Source organism: Lissotriton helveticus, chromosome 3_1 (genome assembly GCF_964261635.1).
Source record: "Lissotriton helveticus chromosome 3_1, aLisHel1.1, whole genome shotgun sequence".
Classification (NCBI taxonomy): domain Eukaryota; kingdom Metazoa; phylum Chordata; class Amphibia; order Caudata; family Salamandridae; genus Lissotriton; species Lissotriton helveticus.
Window position 1 is genome coordinate 1987026705 of NC_136061.1, and position 18391 is coordinate 1987045095.

Genomic DNA, 18391 nt, shown 5'->3' on the forward strand with positions numbered 1-18391 from the left:
GTGTTTAGGACAGTGACAGATGGCAGAGTTGGATGCTGGATACAGAATACTGTCCAGTCACAGGCTGCAGAGCTGCATTCTTAATGCAGACCTGGGACCAGTGACAGGCAGCCAGAGCGGCATACTGAATGCTGAGTTGGGGACAGAGGCAGACAGCGGAGGGATGCACTGAATGCAGAGCTGGATCCAGTGGCAGACAGCAGAAGGATGCACTGGCTGCAGAGCTGGAACCAGTTGCAGGTAGCGGAGGGATGCACTGGATGCAGAGCTGGAACCAGTGACAGGTAACGGAGGGATGCGCTGGATGCAGAGCTGGAACCAGTGGCAGGTAGCGGAGGGATGCACTGGGTGCAGAGCTGGAACCAGTGGCAGACATCGAAGGATGCACTGGATGCAGAGCTGGAACCAGTGGCAGGTAGCGGAGGGATGCACTGGCTGCAGGGCTGGAACCAGTGGCAGGTAGCTGAGGGATGCACTGGCTGTAGGGCTTGATCCAGTGGTGGTAGCGGAGGGATACACTGGGTGCAGAGCTGGAACCAGTGGCAGACATCGAAGGATGCACTGGGTGCAGAGCTGGAACCAGTGGCTGGTAGCGGAGGGATGCACTGGCGCAGGTCTGGAACCAGTGGCAGGTAGCGGAGGGATGCACTGGCTGCAGGGCTGGAACCAGTGGCAGGTAGCGGAGGGATGCACTGGCTGCAGGGCTGGAACTAGTGGCAGACATCGAAGGATGCACTGGGTGCAGAGCTGGAACCAATGGCTGGTAGCGGAGGGATGCACTGGCTGCAGGGCTGGAACCAGTAGCAGGTAGCGGAGGGTGCAGAGCTGGAACCAGTGGCAGGTAGCGGAGGGATGCACTGGGCGCAGAGCTGGAACCAGTGGCAGACATCGAAGGATGCACTGGCTGCAGGGCTGGAACCAGTGGCAGACATCGAAGGATGCACTGGCTGCAGGGCTGGAACCAGTGGCAGGTAGCGGAGGGATGCACCGGCTGCAGAGCTGGAACCAGTGGCAGGTAGCGGAGGGATGCACTGGGCGCAGAGCTGGAACCAGTGGCAAACATCGAAGGATGCACTGGCTGCAGGGCTGGAACCAGTGGCAGACATCGAAGGATGCACTGGCTGCAGGGCTGGAACCAGTGGCAGGTAGCGGAGGGATGCACTGGATGCAGAGCTGGAACCAGTGGCAGGTAGCGGAGGGATGCACTGGGCGCAGAGCTGGAACCAGTGGCAAACATCGAAGGATGCACTGGCTGCAGGGCTGGAACCAGTGGCAGACATCGAAGGATGCACTGGCTGTAGGGCTGGAACCAGTGGCAGGTAGCGGAGGGATGCATTGGCTGCAGGGCTGGAACGAGTGGCAGGTAGTGGAGGGATGCACTGGGCGCAGAGCTGGAACCAGTGGCAAACATCGAAGGATGCACTGGCTGCAGGGCTGGAACCAGTGGCAGACATCGAAGGATGCACTGGGTGCAGGGCTGGAACCAGTGGCAGACATCGAAGGATGCACTGGCTGCAGGGCTGGAACCAGTGGCAGGTAGCGGAGGGATGCACTGGCTGCAGAGCTGGAACCAGTGGCAGACATCGAAGGATGCACTGGACGCAGAGCTGGAACCAGTGGCAGACAGCGGAAGGTTGATCCACGGGGAAGCAGTGTTAGCAAGTGGCTGCTGAACGGATACACTGAGTGCAGAGTAAGGGCAGGCCACGGCTGTGAACCGCCCCCATTTCCTCCCTAGCCCCGCCTCTTTCACAGAGCCTGGCAGGCCGTGGCGCTGAGAGGGAGGGAAGCGGCGGCGCACACAGCGACTTCCATTCATTCCTACACCCCGGGGCGGGAACCCCCTTCCGGCGGCACCCTTCCGGACCTGTGATAGAACCCCACTGCGGAGTACCCTGGCCTCACCTGTACCCCTTCCGGTGGAGCTCGACGTTATCGGTCCAGCCACCCTGCTGCTCGTGCCCCCACCCCCTCGATAAAGCCTCCTGGAATCTGTGTTTACAAGCCCCCACCCTCCAGCAGAACCCGCTGGGATCCACGAAACCCAGTCCCCTGGGATTTGTAAACACCCACGACGGCCCGCTACCCAGACTGTCTGGAAATGGAGGCGGAGGATGCGGACTCCGGGGCCCGACTCCTTCGCAGTGCATCGTGTGTCTGGTAGAGCTCAGCAGCAGCAGCACCCTTCACTGCGGCCCCTTCATTGCCCAGGGGGGTCTCTGTGTGTCTGGCGAGGCCGAGCAGCAGCCACCGGGTTTCGAGGGGCCTCTCCGCGGGGAGCAGCGGCAGCCCCCTGCACGCGTGTTTTACTGCTTCGTGGACTCTGTCCATGCGAGTGCAGAGACGCAGCGCCATGCACTGAGTGGCCGTGCTTCGCTTCTGTAAGGGGGACCCGAGCCGCGTCCTCAGCTGCCCTCTTGCTTTAGGGAGGGGGCTCCGTGTCCTATACAGTGCCGGGAAGCATCCCACAAATCCCTGACCTCTGCCTCATGGATTGCTTCCCGTGTGTGAGTCTCCTTAGCTGTTCTGAGTTTAGCTAATTTTTAGACCGATTTTGGTGGAACACGTTGCCATATCATTTTTTTTCCTTTTTTTGCTTCTGGTGATTGTTTTGTCTGGACAAGAGGAATGACGCCTGGAGCTGGAAGGAGGTCTCTGACCTTACGATGTGGTTTCACGCTTCTCGTCTGCTTCGTCCACCTCTGGCCGGCCAATGGAGAAAGTGAGTATTGCCTCTTTGTTGTGATTGTACCTGGCTTGGGGGTCAGCCCGCACTACTGGAATTAGTCCTTCCTTGGATGTATTCTATCTAAACTAGCGCTTAAGCACATTTGCTGTTTTTGCCGTCCTTGTTACTGTGCTGCACTGTTTGGGGGGCTTGTTTACAGATATAGTTGCATACATATATGCTTCCATTTCTTTATTTGTCAGAATGTAAATGCGTAGAAACATGCTTTCTTCCACCAAATACTGTACAGAAAAGTGGATATTTGCATATATTAACATTGTATCCGCAGCGCTATTTTTTTTAATTGTGTCTGGGCCTTCCAGACCCCTACATAGAAATTGTGGGAGAGGTTACGTCTTGCAAAAGTATATTTGTTCCTAGGAAAGGGGCACGTGTGGACTAATGCACCGGGCAGTATGAGGTGTTTTGAATATATCCGTAGTACGTGCATTCCTCGGTGGTGGTTCTTGTTGCCATTCACGACTGCGCGAGGTTACAGCCCAATACAACATTTCTCTTTGGAGGTGGGCTCGTATTGTCGCCGTATACGAAATGTTTTTTTTGTGGGGAGTGGTATGCGCGCGTGTGTGTACGCAGTTGGCCTGGATGCGTCTGTTTTTGGGGGTGTGAACGTCGTTGTAGTAGACGTGTTTTGTCGCGCATGCTTTTTGGTCTTCTGCACCGCACCCTGTGACCACTTAGTGAGACCTATCTCCCTGATTTGTTTATTTATATTACCATATGTACGTTAAAACCGTTCACGCGTCTTGGGCACAAATGTGCCAATTTAGAAGGCTGTTCTCGCAGCGCGTTGTAAGATGAACCTAACCTACGCCGGTGTATTTCGTGCAGGTAGTCTGGGGCACGCTCCCGCTGGCTGGCATTATCTTATGGAAGCAGGGACGTGGATAGCGCCTTGTTAACGCAGTGGACCATCCGGAAGCACTCTCATAGGATCTATTAGACGCTATAGGATCCCTTAATATTGGAGTACACCGTGGATTCACCTTTTTTTTTATTTACTTGAGTTTTATATAGCGCTGGCTAGACCCGGAGGTATCGGAGCGTTTTACATGAGGAAATTTACAGGTTACAAATAGTTACCGAGAATACATCAGTTACAAGTTACATCAGTTGTTTCATGTCAAAGGGGAAAAGTAAAAGGGTAACGGGGAGAGTGGAAGAGGGTCAGCAAGTTTATTTAAAGAAATAGTATGATGTTGACTTACCATATGTCCTCCTCATTAGTGCTTATTGGGTGCTGATCAGACCAACCAAGTCTTATTGCCAACTTTGTTTATTATTATGTAGAATCTAAAGCTTCTCGGGCCATGATTTCGCGTGTAGCAATCGGATGTCGTGGTCATGCGCGAAGTGTGTGTGTGTGTGTGTGTATGTATATATATATATATATATATATATATATAACTATAACTTCCCACATGGGCGTATATATATAACTCTCCACATGGGCCCTGGCTCTGAAATTGGGAAATCACGCGGTGAAAATTCACTAATGGGGAATCCACTCGAAAATCGTGTGCTCTCTGCCAGGCGTGTTTTTCTGTTCTCCAAGGCAGTCTCCTGTCAGGAGGCGGCGACGGCTTCCCTTGCTGTGTCTCGTTCATTGCAGGTGAATCATGGCTCTGTTTTGATAAGTCTGCCATCAGCGGCGAGGAAGAGAGGCGAGTGAGCTTGTCTCGACATCTTGGTGTTTACATCGCTGAGTGCCATTCGCTGCGCAGCCTCCATGCTCTCCCCTTACGTTTTCCATGGCAGGAGCCCCCTCCCTCCCCCTCCTACACTTTGTTTTGAACGGAAGAGTAAGGAAGGTTGTGTGCACGCCCCCTTTACTGCCTGGTGGGTGGGGGTGGCCGAGGGTAGCCGTGGCGCCGCTGCTGTCGACATAAAACAAAAGCCCCTTTCCTTGGCCCTTTCAAACCACCATTTCGCCATGCATGGATAAGGGAACTTATTGTAAAAGCTGGCCATTAATTCTTGTGACCTATTAGAATTGTTTACGCCACATCATAACTGTCTTTAGAGGGAACATCTAACGTGCTACCTGCAAAACTGATCACCACTCTTTGGAACCAGCACTATGTTGTGTCCCCGTTGTCCTTCGTGTTGTGCATGCTTTTGAATAGCTTTTCTTCTGTTTGTTTATAAATGCGCTTTGTAGTAACTGGATTGACGTGGGCAGCTGCTTAGAAGTATTCTGTACAATGTTTTCGACCTTTTGTCACATACATTTAAATTGAAATGTAAAATCTCAATTTTGGTACAATATTGGACTTTGCTCTCTCTACAGTTTTCTGGCGGTGTGTTTATTTCCTTCTGCACGGCCAGTAGTATCGGCTTTGTTTATACTTAAGGTGCCAGTTCAGCATTTCGCCATCCAAGGGGTATTCTTGTCTGCTATACTACTACGAAGATGCCCTACCTCCGCAAAGGTAAAACCGAAAATGTGTGCTCCCATGGCCTTTTCCATTTTTTGATACCGCGAGACCTAGTATTCTAGGACAACCTCCGCCTTATCATAACAGACAAAGAGCCAGTTTTAAGGGTTCTGGTGCTGTAAAGTGTGAAGGGCCTCTTTTCTTTTATATTTCGTCTCCTTCCGAGAAGCTTTCATCAGGGCCGTTGTCACTCCAATACCTCCAGAGCGCGCGTATTTTCTTTGTCATCAGCCCTTTCATACCACTCTTGTCATTTCTGTATCAGATAGGTAAATGTAGGCATCTTTGTGCCCACCTGTTTTACTGACCGGTGCGGGGTTTATTTCCCTGCCTGCTTTTGTGCCCACTAACAAAGGAAAGTGAAGAAAGCTTGAAGCAGTCGAATATACGTGTTTTCCAACTTATGCATGTTGAAGTCGTTGGTTTTGTGGCTATGCCCCTTTTCAGCTGTTAGTCATTTATAAGTAAGGAAATACAATATTTAATCCTTTGAAGCAGTCATGCTAATGTCGGCCTCAGTGTACAGAAATGTTTCGTCAAGCCTCTCACGTTGCGGTGTGTCACTGCCTTGCACCCGCAAAGAAATCGAACCCAACCTGTGACACATACGCCGCCCCCCAACCCCAAATATATGAGTCAGTGCAGGAAATGAAGTAGTTTTAAATGCATATGCTGTTACGTCTAGATGCACAGTACTTTTGTGTTAAGTGAATTGGGTTGATGGAGAAATGAAATCTTCTAGGTTTGTCATTCGTGGGGCCGTTCTCAGATTATTTTTTTTTTTACATTTAAATGCCTTTCACTTCCTCTGCCGCCCACTTAGTCACATTAAAAACGTGACTTCTGTACATGAAATTACCGTGGTTTCTCGTCATTTTTTTTGTCTGTAACCGTTTGTTATCAGAACAGACACATGATACAGGTGAACAAATAGTTTTTTTTCAAAATTGGAAATTAAATATACATTCTTGGGCTTGGTAATGTGTTTAAAAAAAAAAATAGTACGGTTCTAATACTTTGCAGCGTTTGTTTTTAAACGGTCGTCCATACAGCATGATAACTAAAGTAAAAAGGTCTAGAAAGTTTGAATGTTTAGTTTTCGTTGGTTTGAATTTTGAGTGTTGGGGCTCTTGAAAGGTGCGACATGAATGTATATTTAGCCTATACACACTTGATATGTTGGGAGTTGAAATATCTGCTGGTCTGCAGAATGTCCAGTGGGCATGGGTTAGTGTCACGATAGTTTCTGGTCGCTAGGTACCCTTGAACAAGAAAGATGAGTATACGTGATAAACCGCCCCTCCATCCCCCCCCCCAGCTCACCTCTCCACTAAAAGGAAGGAGAGGGTGACACGTGAGGAAGGTTGTATATTCTATCAGTTACATAAGTTGTTTTTTTGTAACTGAAGCAGTTACGTTGATAAATTAAACCTTTAAAGCGACATCGAGAGATATTTGTCACTAAACCAACAATTCCTTGTTTAACTAATCACTGGCTCAAAATGTAGTTCGGCAGATTTTATTTCAAGATGGATAGAATGTTCTTGTCACATATTTGAATGTGAGAACTGCATGTCTATTTTCAGGTCTCTTACCTCTGGTGATATTTGTCGAGGTGTAATTTTTGTTTTTGTTGCTAGAAACCTACAGTTGTATTCATTATCATTTAACTTAAAGAAAGGAAGATATGCTGTATGGCTGATTTTAAAACCTTTTTAGAATATTAGAACACATTGATATAGATAAGTATAACCTTTTTGTTTTCAACTGTTAAGTTACTTGTAAACCAGGCTGAGCTTGTTTTTAAGCAAATTTTGTGTGGTCAAGTGTCAAATATATATCTGGAGAGCTGGGAGAAATATGGATTAGAAATATTAAAGATGCATGACATTTTCAAATTTCTATTTGATAAGTATTGTTTCCCTTTTCGTTCACTTGACTTACATTCCTTTTGTTCCTGGTGAACATTGGGGATTTTTACACTTGTCTAGACTACATAAGGTATTTAAGTATTTCACTTTACCTGTTACCATTATTGTTTACGTAATGTTCCATTTCTTCTTTTAGTGCGTTGCGTTCTTGAATTTGTCAGCACGAGTTCAGTGCATTTTCTGCGTGTTCAGATTCTTTGGGTTGAATTAATTTAACTGGTTTAGTGAGCACCCTCTAATGCAAACAATACGTAGTGGGCCACAGTGTACATCCACCGACTATAGTGAAAACACACCGTGTTGATAAAAATTATAGTGATGTTTAGAAGCAGCTTTCTTGTTGAAATGTTACAAAATTCAGTGGAACATTTCACAAGGTAACGGAGAGTCTAGCTGATCAAATGCAAAGACCTTGCTGTTTTTTCCTCTCGAACGTGTTCCTAATTGCTGAATGGATGTAGTTTGTTTTACAAACTGAAATATTCTTTAGTTTGCAGTATGTGTGGCCGTAAAGTATTTTGTAGAGCAAAGTATGTGGTCTTTGTGCCATAGGTACAAATTCCAAATCATGTTCCTGCAGTTAGTGATGAAATATCTGGCACGATTATTTTGAACTCTGTTGAAATATTTGAGCTGCATGATAGCAATGCATAGTTGATCTACAGTTGTTGCCTTGGTACGGAAATATAGCATCTTATTATACAAACTAGTCTTAAGTTTTTCTCATTTTTCCTTGTTACTGCACTTCAGAAGTCATATTTTCGAACATCATTTTAATATGTGGGCACACAGATACTAGATGTGTGCCTTTCTAGTATTTTTGTGTAATACCATGCTATTGACATTATACTTAATACGGAAGGTAAATGGCGTTGGTGTTTGTGCTTAAAGGAACATTCAAGAAACACAGAAATGTGCTAATTATCCCTCATTTGAACACAGGCCAGGTAGGGTGCATGAGAAACCCATTCCATTTTCAACTGCAGTATACAGGCATGTTCTTTTCATTTGATTAGCACAGCTATAGAAGCTACTGACCTCGAAATGTTACCACCTCACTTTATTTTCTGTTTTCAAAGATGACACATACCTTGCAGTTTGATCCACTCTTAACATTCACATGGCATTTTCATTGTACTTTTGTGAATTGTGTACATGTCACTGATGTGAAATGAAAGGGATATTGGTGGGTTTTTTAATCACAGATGTTGCATTGCTAAATTGCATGACTGAGAAGGCACTAGTGTACCTTTTGCATTGAACATGGGCCACCAAAATTGCTTGGTTCAAAATAACCTGTTTTGCGAAATCCTAGTATCCCAGTTTCGTGAATCATACATTCCTTATATTGTCAGCCGAGCTATATTCAGCCATAAATGTCCTATTTGGATTGCAGACCAGCCCAGCCTTCTACCCTATATTTAAATGATTTATTTAATGATTTATGTAATTATAGATCACATCAGTAAAAGTGACAATTCGTGAGAAATAGGAATCCTATAACTATTCTCATCCTATTTGTGATGTTTCTGCCATAATAAAAGCTACACTTGTATCCAATAAAAATAAACCATGGGCTACGTGAGCACAAATAAGGTATGTTAGTCCCCCAAGAGTGCACACAGGGGCAGTAGCACACTCCTGTCAAGATACTTTGTGGATTTCCGCATAATGGTACAGAATCCACAAACAAATGCTGTATAGTTGTGCATACTTTAGGTGTGTGTACATGGTTGCTCTTTTCAGGATGCATGTTCCAGTTTTGTGCCACTGCGTCATCACACTATAAATTGATGCTTCAGTGCCATTAATGGACTTTACTAAGAGTACGAACTGAATACTTCTGAAATATTCATAATTTCCATACCTGCTATTGTGCCCGTAAAACGGGGAAATCATGAAATTGATATTCATTCATTGTAGAACATTTCAAACTCACTGTTCAACACTCTTCCAGAACACCCTTGAAATCTCGTCAGAGCCCCTCTTCATTTTTGGTAAAACGTATTTGTGACCACTTTTGTTTTCCATCTGTCCCTCTTGGAATGATTGTACTTATAACCCACTGCATATAACAATAGTGTGACTAGAAGAAGATATTAGATCCTTCTGGTGCCATTTGTCTTCTGGTTGCCAACATTTCTGAGATTTGCGAGTGGGTGATCTTCTAAATGTACATGTAGGTCTTGCCAGTGTTGTTTTTAAGGATAAATATGACCCCCTCTCCCCCCAATACTTTGCATAGGAGCTATCCCTGCGTTACTAGGAAAAAGTTTAAATCCCAACCAATGCATAACTACAAGTCAGTCAATATCAACTTACATTGATGGAGGCTGGTTTTGCCAATATATATATAGAGACTTTATTCCATAGTTTCAGTGTAAGAAAACATGTTTTATTTTCTGCAGATTGTACTTTCTTAGTTAGTGAAAGATCTCAGTCTCTGTGCCTACTCAAAGGGACAGTAAAGTCTGACTGTTAAACTGTCTACTATAATATTTCTTACGTCATTTGTATTGCTAAGCCTATACTTAAAGCCATAGATTTATCGGCGCAGATCTGGTTTGATTTTCAATGCATGTTTGAAAGAGCAGCTAAAGATAACGAATTGTAATGGGAATTTGTTTTTTGTAGTATCGTTCATTAATTGTGGCATTGTAGAAAATAATTCTACCTAACATAAGAATACACGAGATGGACATGTTTCCTGTTCGTGTTGGTTTCCTGCCTTGGTGTTCATTCGTAACGTATACATTGGCATGGGACTGTCGTTTTCGGAAGAACAGAGTGTGGGAATGCCTACAGCAATGAAAGAATGTATTGTGTTTTTGTGTCTTTAATTTACTGCCAAGTGTAAAGGTGGGGGCGAACAGTGGGGAATAAAAATGCAACGATGTTATACTTACTGTGGTACTTTTGAGCCTGTTCCGCCCTATGAATAGCATTTTTTGTGCCCCTAAGATCAACTTAGTTGCAAAAACTCCTCTGCTGCTGCAAATCGTAGACCCTGCTTGACAGAATCTGGATCTACAGATGGTTAGTTCCTCGGCATGGAACTTGTTGCGATGGTGCATTATCTACAGTTTAAGGGACCCGCAGTGTTCCCAGTAGAGGGGCAGTGCATGGACACTGAAAGTTCGTGACCAAACAAAACGTAATAATTACATCGCAGGTTTTCGGAAATCTTTATTGTTCTTTTTCCCCACCCCCATTTTCCATAAGTACACTTGTTCCTCTAGTATGGCATAAGTGTTTTCTCCGAAGTCGTACTGCACATTTGTGCCATTTGTATTGTGCAAACAAGATGTGTATAAAAAGCTTGATGTATTAATCGATATTTATTTTCATGCCTCAGTGTACCTAGGCCAACTTTTCGGTTGTGGAAATAAAGTAAAAGAACCCGTTGCTTAAACAGATGTCTCTTAGAGGGGGTATAGACATGTGACAGACACAAATCTTTACTGCAGCAAGACAATATGAGTCTGGTGCATCATCACCCTTAAAACCTAGAGATCTGTTGGACTGCTGCTCTCCAATGCCCTTAAGCAAGCAATGTTAATGCTGACCTCCAAATTGCATGATGCTTTTTGCATAAGTTTTCTAACTTGAATGGTCAGTAGATTGTCCGTATAGATGATGGCCTACGGGAACAAGTTTGGGCACCAGCCCATAGTGCTTATAACTCTCCAGCTTCCACAGGTTTACTCTCAGATCTCATGAAAATCTTTGGGAATTGCAACAAGGGATAAATCTAGTATAGTTGTAGTAGCGAACCTACTGCTAATGCCTGTCAGGCGATTAAAATACTCTTTCTGAATTAGACTATTTCGAAACGAGAACCTCGACCCATCTTCTTTTATTTTTCAATTAAGGTACATTATGAAACAAAACCGACCTGAACTGAGTGTATGACCATGCAGTGTCAGGGAGCGTACGAAAAATAGTGTACAAGACTTTTCAATGAAACTTTTTTCCCAGTCCCTTCGTAAGGAAGGCTGGTTTCAAGCCAAAGTTACTGGTTGTCTGAGTAACAATGTATTATGTATTTTTTGTTAATGTGAATTCCTTGAAACCCGTGGATCTGGCCCACCTAAACCTATGTTAAACACCCCTTATTTACTAAGTTTAGAAGGTTGGCTCTTGTCCACTCACTGTCTTGTGCATGCAGATTGGAAAGGATATGGTAGCCATATTTCACCATGTCTCTAGGCACGACATATATTGGTCCTCTGATTACTTGTAAACGTCAAATGCATTATACAGTGTGCAGGGCTAGCTCACTTCAGTTGAACCAGTTGACAAAATGCCTAGATTGCAGTAGTTTGTGGAATAAAAACAGAATTCTAATTTGGTGTCTCCAATGACGTGGAGTTACTTAGTAATCCTAGCATATGGGTACATAGTGGACTCTTTTGTTGCGGCATTCATTTAGCACTTAATATCCTCTCATGGTTGCAAAATGCTTTGATAGTGCTCAGGTTAACCATGAACCCCTTTTGATCGAGGTGCATGGTTGGAGGGGAGAGTTTGTCTGGTGACCCTTTGTGGGAAACTTTGGTTATGGTGCGTGATGTTCAAAAACATGCTCCAAACACCGCTTACCCACACAGTGGCATACTGGCCTCCTCACAGGAAATCTCATCACGCAAAACCAAGCCAAAGGTGACTTTATTTTAGTTGCTTTCTGTCTGAATTTGCATTCACTTAGGCGGAAGTCCGTGGGGAAAACAAAGTACCCCGAGTTGTTTACTTCAACAGCTCTCTTTTTCTCCTGCCAGTTGTCGGCAAGCATATCCTCCAACCTTGGACTTGTTAACCTCTCAAACCTGCAGGGTGGAAAGTACACCTACATTGATTGACAGGACTATCCTGGACTCGCCCCTTTATTCTGGCCAGCCCTCTCCATGCCTCCGCTGTCCTCTGTCACTGCCCCCTGTCACTGCTCCTGTGTACTTTAATGCTCTAATATGTTCCCACTCTGGCTATTTTTTTGTGTTATACATCGTCCTGTCCCCTCATCCTGTGGTCCCTGTCTTTACAACTCCATGTTCTCGGGTCTACCGTGGACAGGCCGGCGGTAGAATAGAGCTGTTGTCGAGGGCTCCGTGGCTCGCAGTTCACTGAGAGCCTGGGCGGGCGGTGCGCAGTGTGGCAGTGCAGGCCCGCGCGTCTGCCTGGCTCGCCGTATGGCGCCTTTACTACTGCGCTCGCAGCCCCCACCGTCCCTCCCTCGTCGGGGCACTTGTTTGTGAATGAAGCTGTTTGAACCGCGTGACCTCATCGCACACATGACTCCGGCAGAGGCATGTGTTTTTTGTTTTCTTTCTCTTAAGCGAAGCCGTTCTCTCGCCAAGAAGGAAGAGGTTATCGTGTGTAAACCTGTTCTCGGTGCACTTGTGCGCTGTAGAGATAGTTGTGTTTACCTAAAAGCGCGGGCGCGCACTGGTGTTCTGGAACTGCATCGTGCCTAACTTGGCTGCTCTCAAAGGGGGCCTGCCTGCTGGAAACAGCAGTGTCTCCGAAATAGCCTCTAAAGGGGGAGGGGCTGGAGGGGAGGGGACCTACGTAATGGTGCGTATTGAGAGTCGCTTTAGGTCTTCGCTAAGGAAAATAGGTTTTTTTCCTCCGCGCCGAAGCTAATAATGCTCTTAAAAACTGCTCAGTCTTATCTCAATGTTTTACATGAATGAAAACTCAATTATGTTGATTTCAGTGCTGGGCACAGCGGTGTGTGAGACGCAGAGCTACGACCAAGTATAAATCGCATTGCAAATAAACGAAGAGTGGAAAACCCATAAAAGTCGGCTCTGTCTAATGTTGAAGTCTGAGCGTGACTAGTAAGCAGTGAGATGAAGTAAACAAGCAGGACATCTAATAATACCCGAAATCTTCAAGCAATATGTTTAAATTTGTCGCCGTTATGAACATAGTGGTGGCTCGCAGGTTGGCTTATCGTTGAAATGAATGTGCAGCTTTCACACGTGTCCCGGGCAGTGTATTTTCACACGCAGGTAACATAACCTCTTGAAAAGAAATGGAATTTGTAGTGCTTCAATGAGTCATCCTCACAGGGTGAAGAGGAGCAATTTAGGCGCAAACTGACTCCAGGTCCATTGTTATGTTGCAGCTGACGCACAGGGGCACAGCATTGCCATCATTATTTTCTATAGCGAAGAGTAGATTATTCGTTATATATTGGACCTTCAAGTGTCACTGGGCCTACAACTCAAGGCATCTTTTAAGGTCTAGTTTTGTTAACTAACAGCCCCATACAGCCACTTCGCTTTGTCTCCATGGTGTCACTTAAATCGTCTGGTGCCCTCCAAAAGCGCGTTTTTCTGTGTAGATGAACGGCGTGGGGCCAGGGACACATTCCGACGAGAGTGAACTTCAGTTTGAGGGTCTTCTGAGTACAAATGCCCTGACGTCGGGTTTGGTCAATGCACAAGAGCTGCAGGCAGGGGTGGCTGTGGTGATTTGTGGGGACTGAGCTCATGCTTGGCTATAGATGGGCCTTTAAGGAGACTTGTGTATAAACCAGTGCTTTTCACCACTCTGCTTGTGCTGCAGTTGCTACTATCTGGTAAGGGTGTTTTGATCTTTTTCTGGGCCCTGGCTAACGTGTGATGTGGAGCTGGAATTCAAATATGTTCAGCTAACTTGAAGTATGGGGAGTAATACGTGTTAGAATCCACCTTCTAGGTCTAAGTGAGCGTTGTGCATCATGTTTGTGTACTGGTAGAACATGTTCTCTCTCGTGTGGTAATCAAAACAGTGCAGGTGACACCCAAAGGATCCTAAATGGCCCTGTTTGTATGCAGGTTACCTGCATGAGACAAGTGGCATGTTCACAGAAAGATGAACTTCATGCTAATAGTCCTCTGTGAGCACACATGACCAGGCATGCAGTCTGGCCAGTTGACACGTCCTGCAAACGGACTTTAATGGTGCTGTGGCCAATTATGCGGACTGTACTTATCTTAGGCTGGAGTTAAGCTCTGACAGAATATATTTTCCTGAGCCAACTCTCTCCCTATGAAGCAGAAGTCAGGGACACTTAAGAGGGCCCTTTGTGATCTCAGAGTGCACATATTATACCTCAGTTTAGGGTACAATATGTGTACTTCTCACTGTGGTACACAGTCAACACAGATCGATTCTTGTGTGCCTTTCTTACGTGGTACCGTGCTGCATAGCTGCTTGATATCTACTTTATCCAAATACCAGCATCTCACCAGCCTCCCTGTCCTCTCCTAACTGTAATTATGTATATTTCTTTTTAATGCTGCTACCGAACTTTTTATGGAAATAGTTAGATCACTGTATGCTGTGTAATTTAGGTATAATTGACTGACCATTCATAACTTATACCATTATGAACCCATAGTAGTTTCACCCAACTGGAAGTTATTCTATGTACAGTGCTTCTTTATAAAGGTAGTGCGCGGTTCAGCTCTTTTTTCCTTCAATCTTGCCAAATATGACAAAGTTATTGGTCTTTTGTTTGATGGCAATCACTTTGATACGGATTGGCCTAGATTGAAATTTTAGACACATTGTATAAAAGTGGAACTTGTTTAAACACAAGTGGTGTTTCTTAAATAGTTTGCACTCATCTTCCACTTGGACACCATTGTATGACAGTGCTGCAGCAGTACAACCACAAGCAATGCTCTGTTAACTCAGTGTAAAACCCTAGCTGTTACAGTCAATAACATATAACAAACTTCTTTTCAACTACCAGGCCCACACTTGAGGAACAACATCCTGTTCACACTGTTGTACTCCTTGGTCCTTTCAGGATACGGGTCAAGCCAAGTCATATCCCAACAGAAGATGACCTAAACATCCGGTCAGCAGTTCAAAAACTTAGTCTGCCTTGGTGGGGCTGGTGACTCCAGGTGTTACTATGACTGAGTCATTGTCATCCAAGACCTAGGTAACATTTCTGGCTTCTTCCATCTCTTAAACCAAAAACCCAGCTCAGTCCACTAACAAACGGATCAGCTCAACCCGTTTCTCATCTGTCTGATAGAGCCTTGCCGGGAACATTAACTAGATGGCCATTTTCTGTTCACTCATTGCGGAGATTTGTATCTCAGTAGACTAGTCGGAGTTGGGTTGAAAGGTGGCACTGTAATTTCTCTATGCTCATGACCTCCTGAACCAGAGGACACCTTCTAGGTTGCAAGATATTTCTGCTGATTTGGCCAGGGAAGAACTTTTTGGTGACCGCAGACTAATATACAGTTTCCAGCTCAAGGAAGGGGATGTTAATCTATTGTTTTTGCTAGTGGTACAAAGACATTTATGCGCAAGGACCTAAACACATCTTATTCTTTGTAACTGTGTGTTTTGGTGCCAGTTTGAAGACGTTACTAAGGATCCGAAAATTGAAAAGCAATGTTTTCTCCTGGTGCTCTATTTCAATGAGGAGTCTGGAGATTTGGAGTGCGGCTAACAAAAGATCTTGAATGACATATGCATTATCTATTGTAAAACTAGGATTATTGTAGGTAAGTTCCAAATTTGTGTTTAATACAAAAGCATGTAAAAAGTGTCAGAATTAGACTCCAGTCCATGTGCAACAGTTGAACATTAGCGGCGTGGGAGACCTTAACTGAGACTTGTTTCCATGGTCCTTCTATGATGGTCCATGCTTTGGTCCTGGGTTATACAGCAGGTTCCATAGGGAGCTTATCCCAAGCTTCTTCGTCACAGCTCCGGCTATTATTATTAACCTTTCATTTGTTGCGCTTTGAACCGCTTGGGAACACAGAGTACCTTTTCAGAGAAACCATCCAGAACAATCTTCCAAGAATCAGACTGGAGACATTGTGATCACATCATTTCCCACAGTGCAAGAATAAATTGCTGTTCCCTCAGTAATCTGGTCACGTTTTCAGCGGACACCTTTAAAGTGCACCACCACATGCCTAAGAACATTTCACGCTATCAAGTACCTTGCCAGGTGGTGCATACCTTGAAATGTTGTTCGACTTGAGGTCGTGCTTAATAGGGTTCAGCTGGAGACTTGGAAGATTGAGTTTAAATTGTGGCTTTTTTCATGTTGCCCTGTGCAAAGTATGTCCGGTGGCCTTGTGTGCCGTTCCGGGAGCCACAATGGTTCCTATACACAAGATTAGCAGACATGTTTTTTCCTTCGTTATTAACAAATTAAACGAGCACACCTCTGCTTGGCAGTATAATTGAAATGATTCTAAAGTATCAGTGCAACCCAAAAAACACTTAAAGCTACACAGTGGACAACTGCACATCCAGCAGAACGGAACAACCTACAATTCCCTCTGTTAAACACAGCCATGTACGTAATGGGCCACGTACGACCAGAAAAGGATCAAGACCGCGACTATCCAATGTGTATTATTGCAAAACAATGTATAATCTTTTCCAACCTTCCCAAATATAACTCTGACTTAGATAATAGAAGCAACCAAATACATAAGTAGCAAATCAACGAGAATTCCAGAACCGTGAAGGGTTCCCAGATTAAGAAACACTTTGGCATATCCAAATAATAGGAAGGTGCTACACAGTTACCCCTAGTAGACAATAAGAAACGAGGAAACTATATAAAAGGGTATGAAGAATATACGATTGTCCTGTTTTGTGGTGAATAGATGTGCATTTCAAAATCCTGAGTTAATGTTGCATGGGTGCCTTTTCTTATGTACAGAGGTTTAGACCGGATGTCCGCTGACACAAATAAGTTCAGCTTGCATATTTCTCAATGGCATTAGGAACATCATGCTCATGGAGTTAGTACTACAATGCAGGCCAGATATTTCGGATTAAGGAGTCAAGGCGGGTCACCATGATCCTAGTAAAGTTCTCACAAAATCACCTAATCTGGCTTTCCCGGTGCCGTAGATCCTTCTGGAAGTGGGCCTCCACAGCCCTAGCAATAGTGGGTAAAATACCTTCGATGTACTTTTACGGAAAAACGTTTTGGGGCAACTGTGCAGAACAGGGAGATACTGTTCTGATATTTGATCATCAATTTGGAGTAGCCATAATTCATAACAACAAATATGGTTGAAAAATCAATGGTTTTGCATTCATTGCCTCAATGCTAGCCAACAGTCAATAATTTGTTAAAAATTAGGTGTACTTGGCTGTGTTTTCAGATTCGGAGCAAAGTCAATCAAAATCGAAAAATAACCTTGAAGATTGGCAATGCAGACAAAACATGCAGTCAAACCTTTGAATAGCCATGAGGAAACCTAATCTCTTGTTGAAGGCTAATGATGTGGGGATATTCGCAATAAGAAGCTCTAGTACATTGTAAGCAATGCCCTCCTCTGCTGATGGACCAGCGACATCCCAACCCCATATCTTTCGCTACTAAACAGACCCTACAGGATATAGCGGCATGGGTTAGCAAATTTAGCGGCACAAATATGGAAATTTAGTGGCACAAATATGGAAATTTAGCGGCAATTTTGCGGCATTTTATTTGGCCATTTTTCCTACACAAAAGGGCTCATGTCCTCGCTATAAGAAACTCAACAAATAAATAAACCCCCCCCACCACCTGCTTGCACTAAGTCTAGGGTACTCAGCGTCTCCAGCCTCCTACTTGCGCTAACTACCAGTCAGCTATGTCACCATCCTTATTGCCAGGTAGGAGGCGTTAAAACCTGGCATCAGAGCCACGCCATAGCCTTGGTCAAAGCAGAGATCAGCAAGGTCAAGGTCACGTGACCGTCCTTCTACCTGCTTACACCAAATGAAAGCACAGTGAGGTCATGTCCCACCCCCACCCATGTGCTCGAACCAGTTGACAGTCAGGAGAAACATCAGACTTTATACCATAAAGAACACTTTAAAATTCAGTTTCCCATGCTGCACCTCTGCCTCGCACGAAGTGGAGAGCATTGCGTTTGAAGTCACATGACCTCCACATCCAAGTGCTCCCACCCACAGTGGTATGAGCCATTTTACTAGAAAGGAGATTTTAAAATCCTGCATGCACCACCGTATGACAGCTTCACTTGAAGTGGAGAGGATCGTTGCCAAGGGTGCATGGCTCTCCTGCGTCCCAATACGTGCCACTCGTGCAGATCCATTGGCGTCCCTCAATAGATTGGACATCACCATCTTTCCATCGCCACTAGTCAATGTCACTTGGCTGCCCCGGAAGCTCGGGTTGGTTTCTCCTCTTTCTTTCGGACCTCACTCCAGCTTTCACCAATAGCCACATCTCTCTTGAGACCCTAAAGACTGACCTGCTGAGTCTCAAGGGCCTCCTC

General features: G+C 44.9%; 1 protein-coding gene across 4 annotated transcripts in view; it reads left to right on the forward strand.

The window, feature by feature from the left end:
- IGF1R (insulin like growth factor 1 receptor) overlaps positions 1-18391 on the forward strand; it is a 1553571-nt gene that overhangs the window by 49013 nt on the left and 1486167 nt on the right. For 2 of the 4 annotated variants that reach the window (XR_013608878.1, XM_078683134.1), the window contains exon 1: positions 1760-2722. Coding sequence is in view for 3 of the 4 variants with exons in the window: in XM_078683134.1 (XP_078539260.1) it covers positions 2629-2722 (94 nt within the window). In the remaining variant the exon portion in view is untranslated. Of the gene's footprint in view, positions 1-1751; positions 2723-18391 lie in introns of those variants that run through there. The other 2 variants (XM_078683133.1, XM_078683132.1) reach the window with 2 other exon arrangements.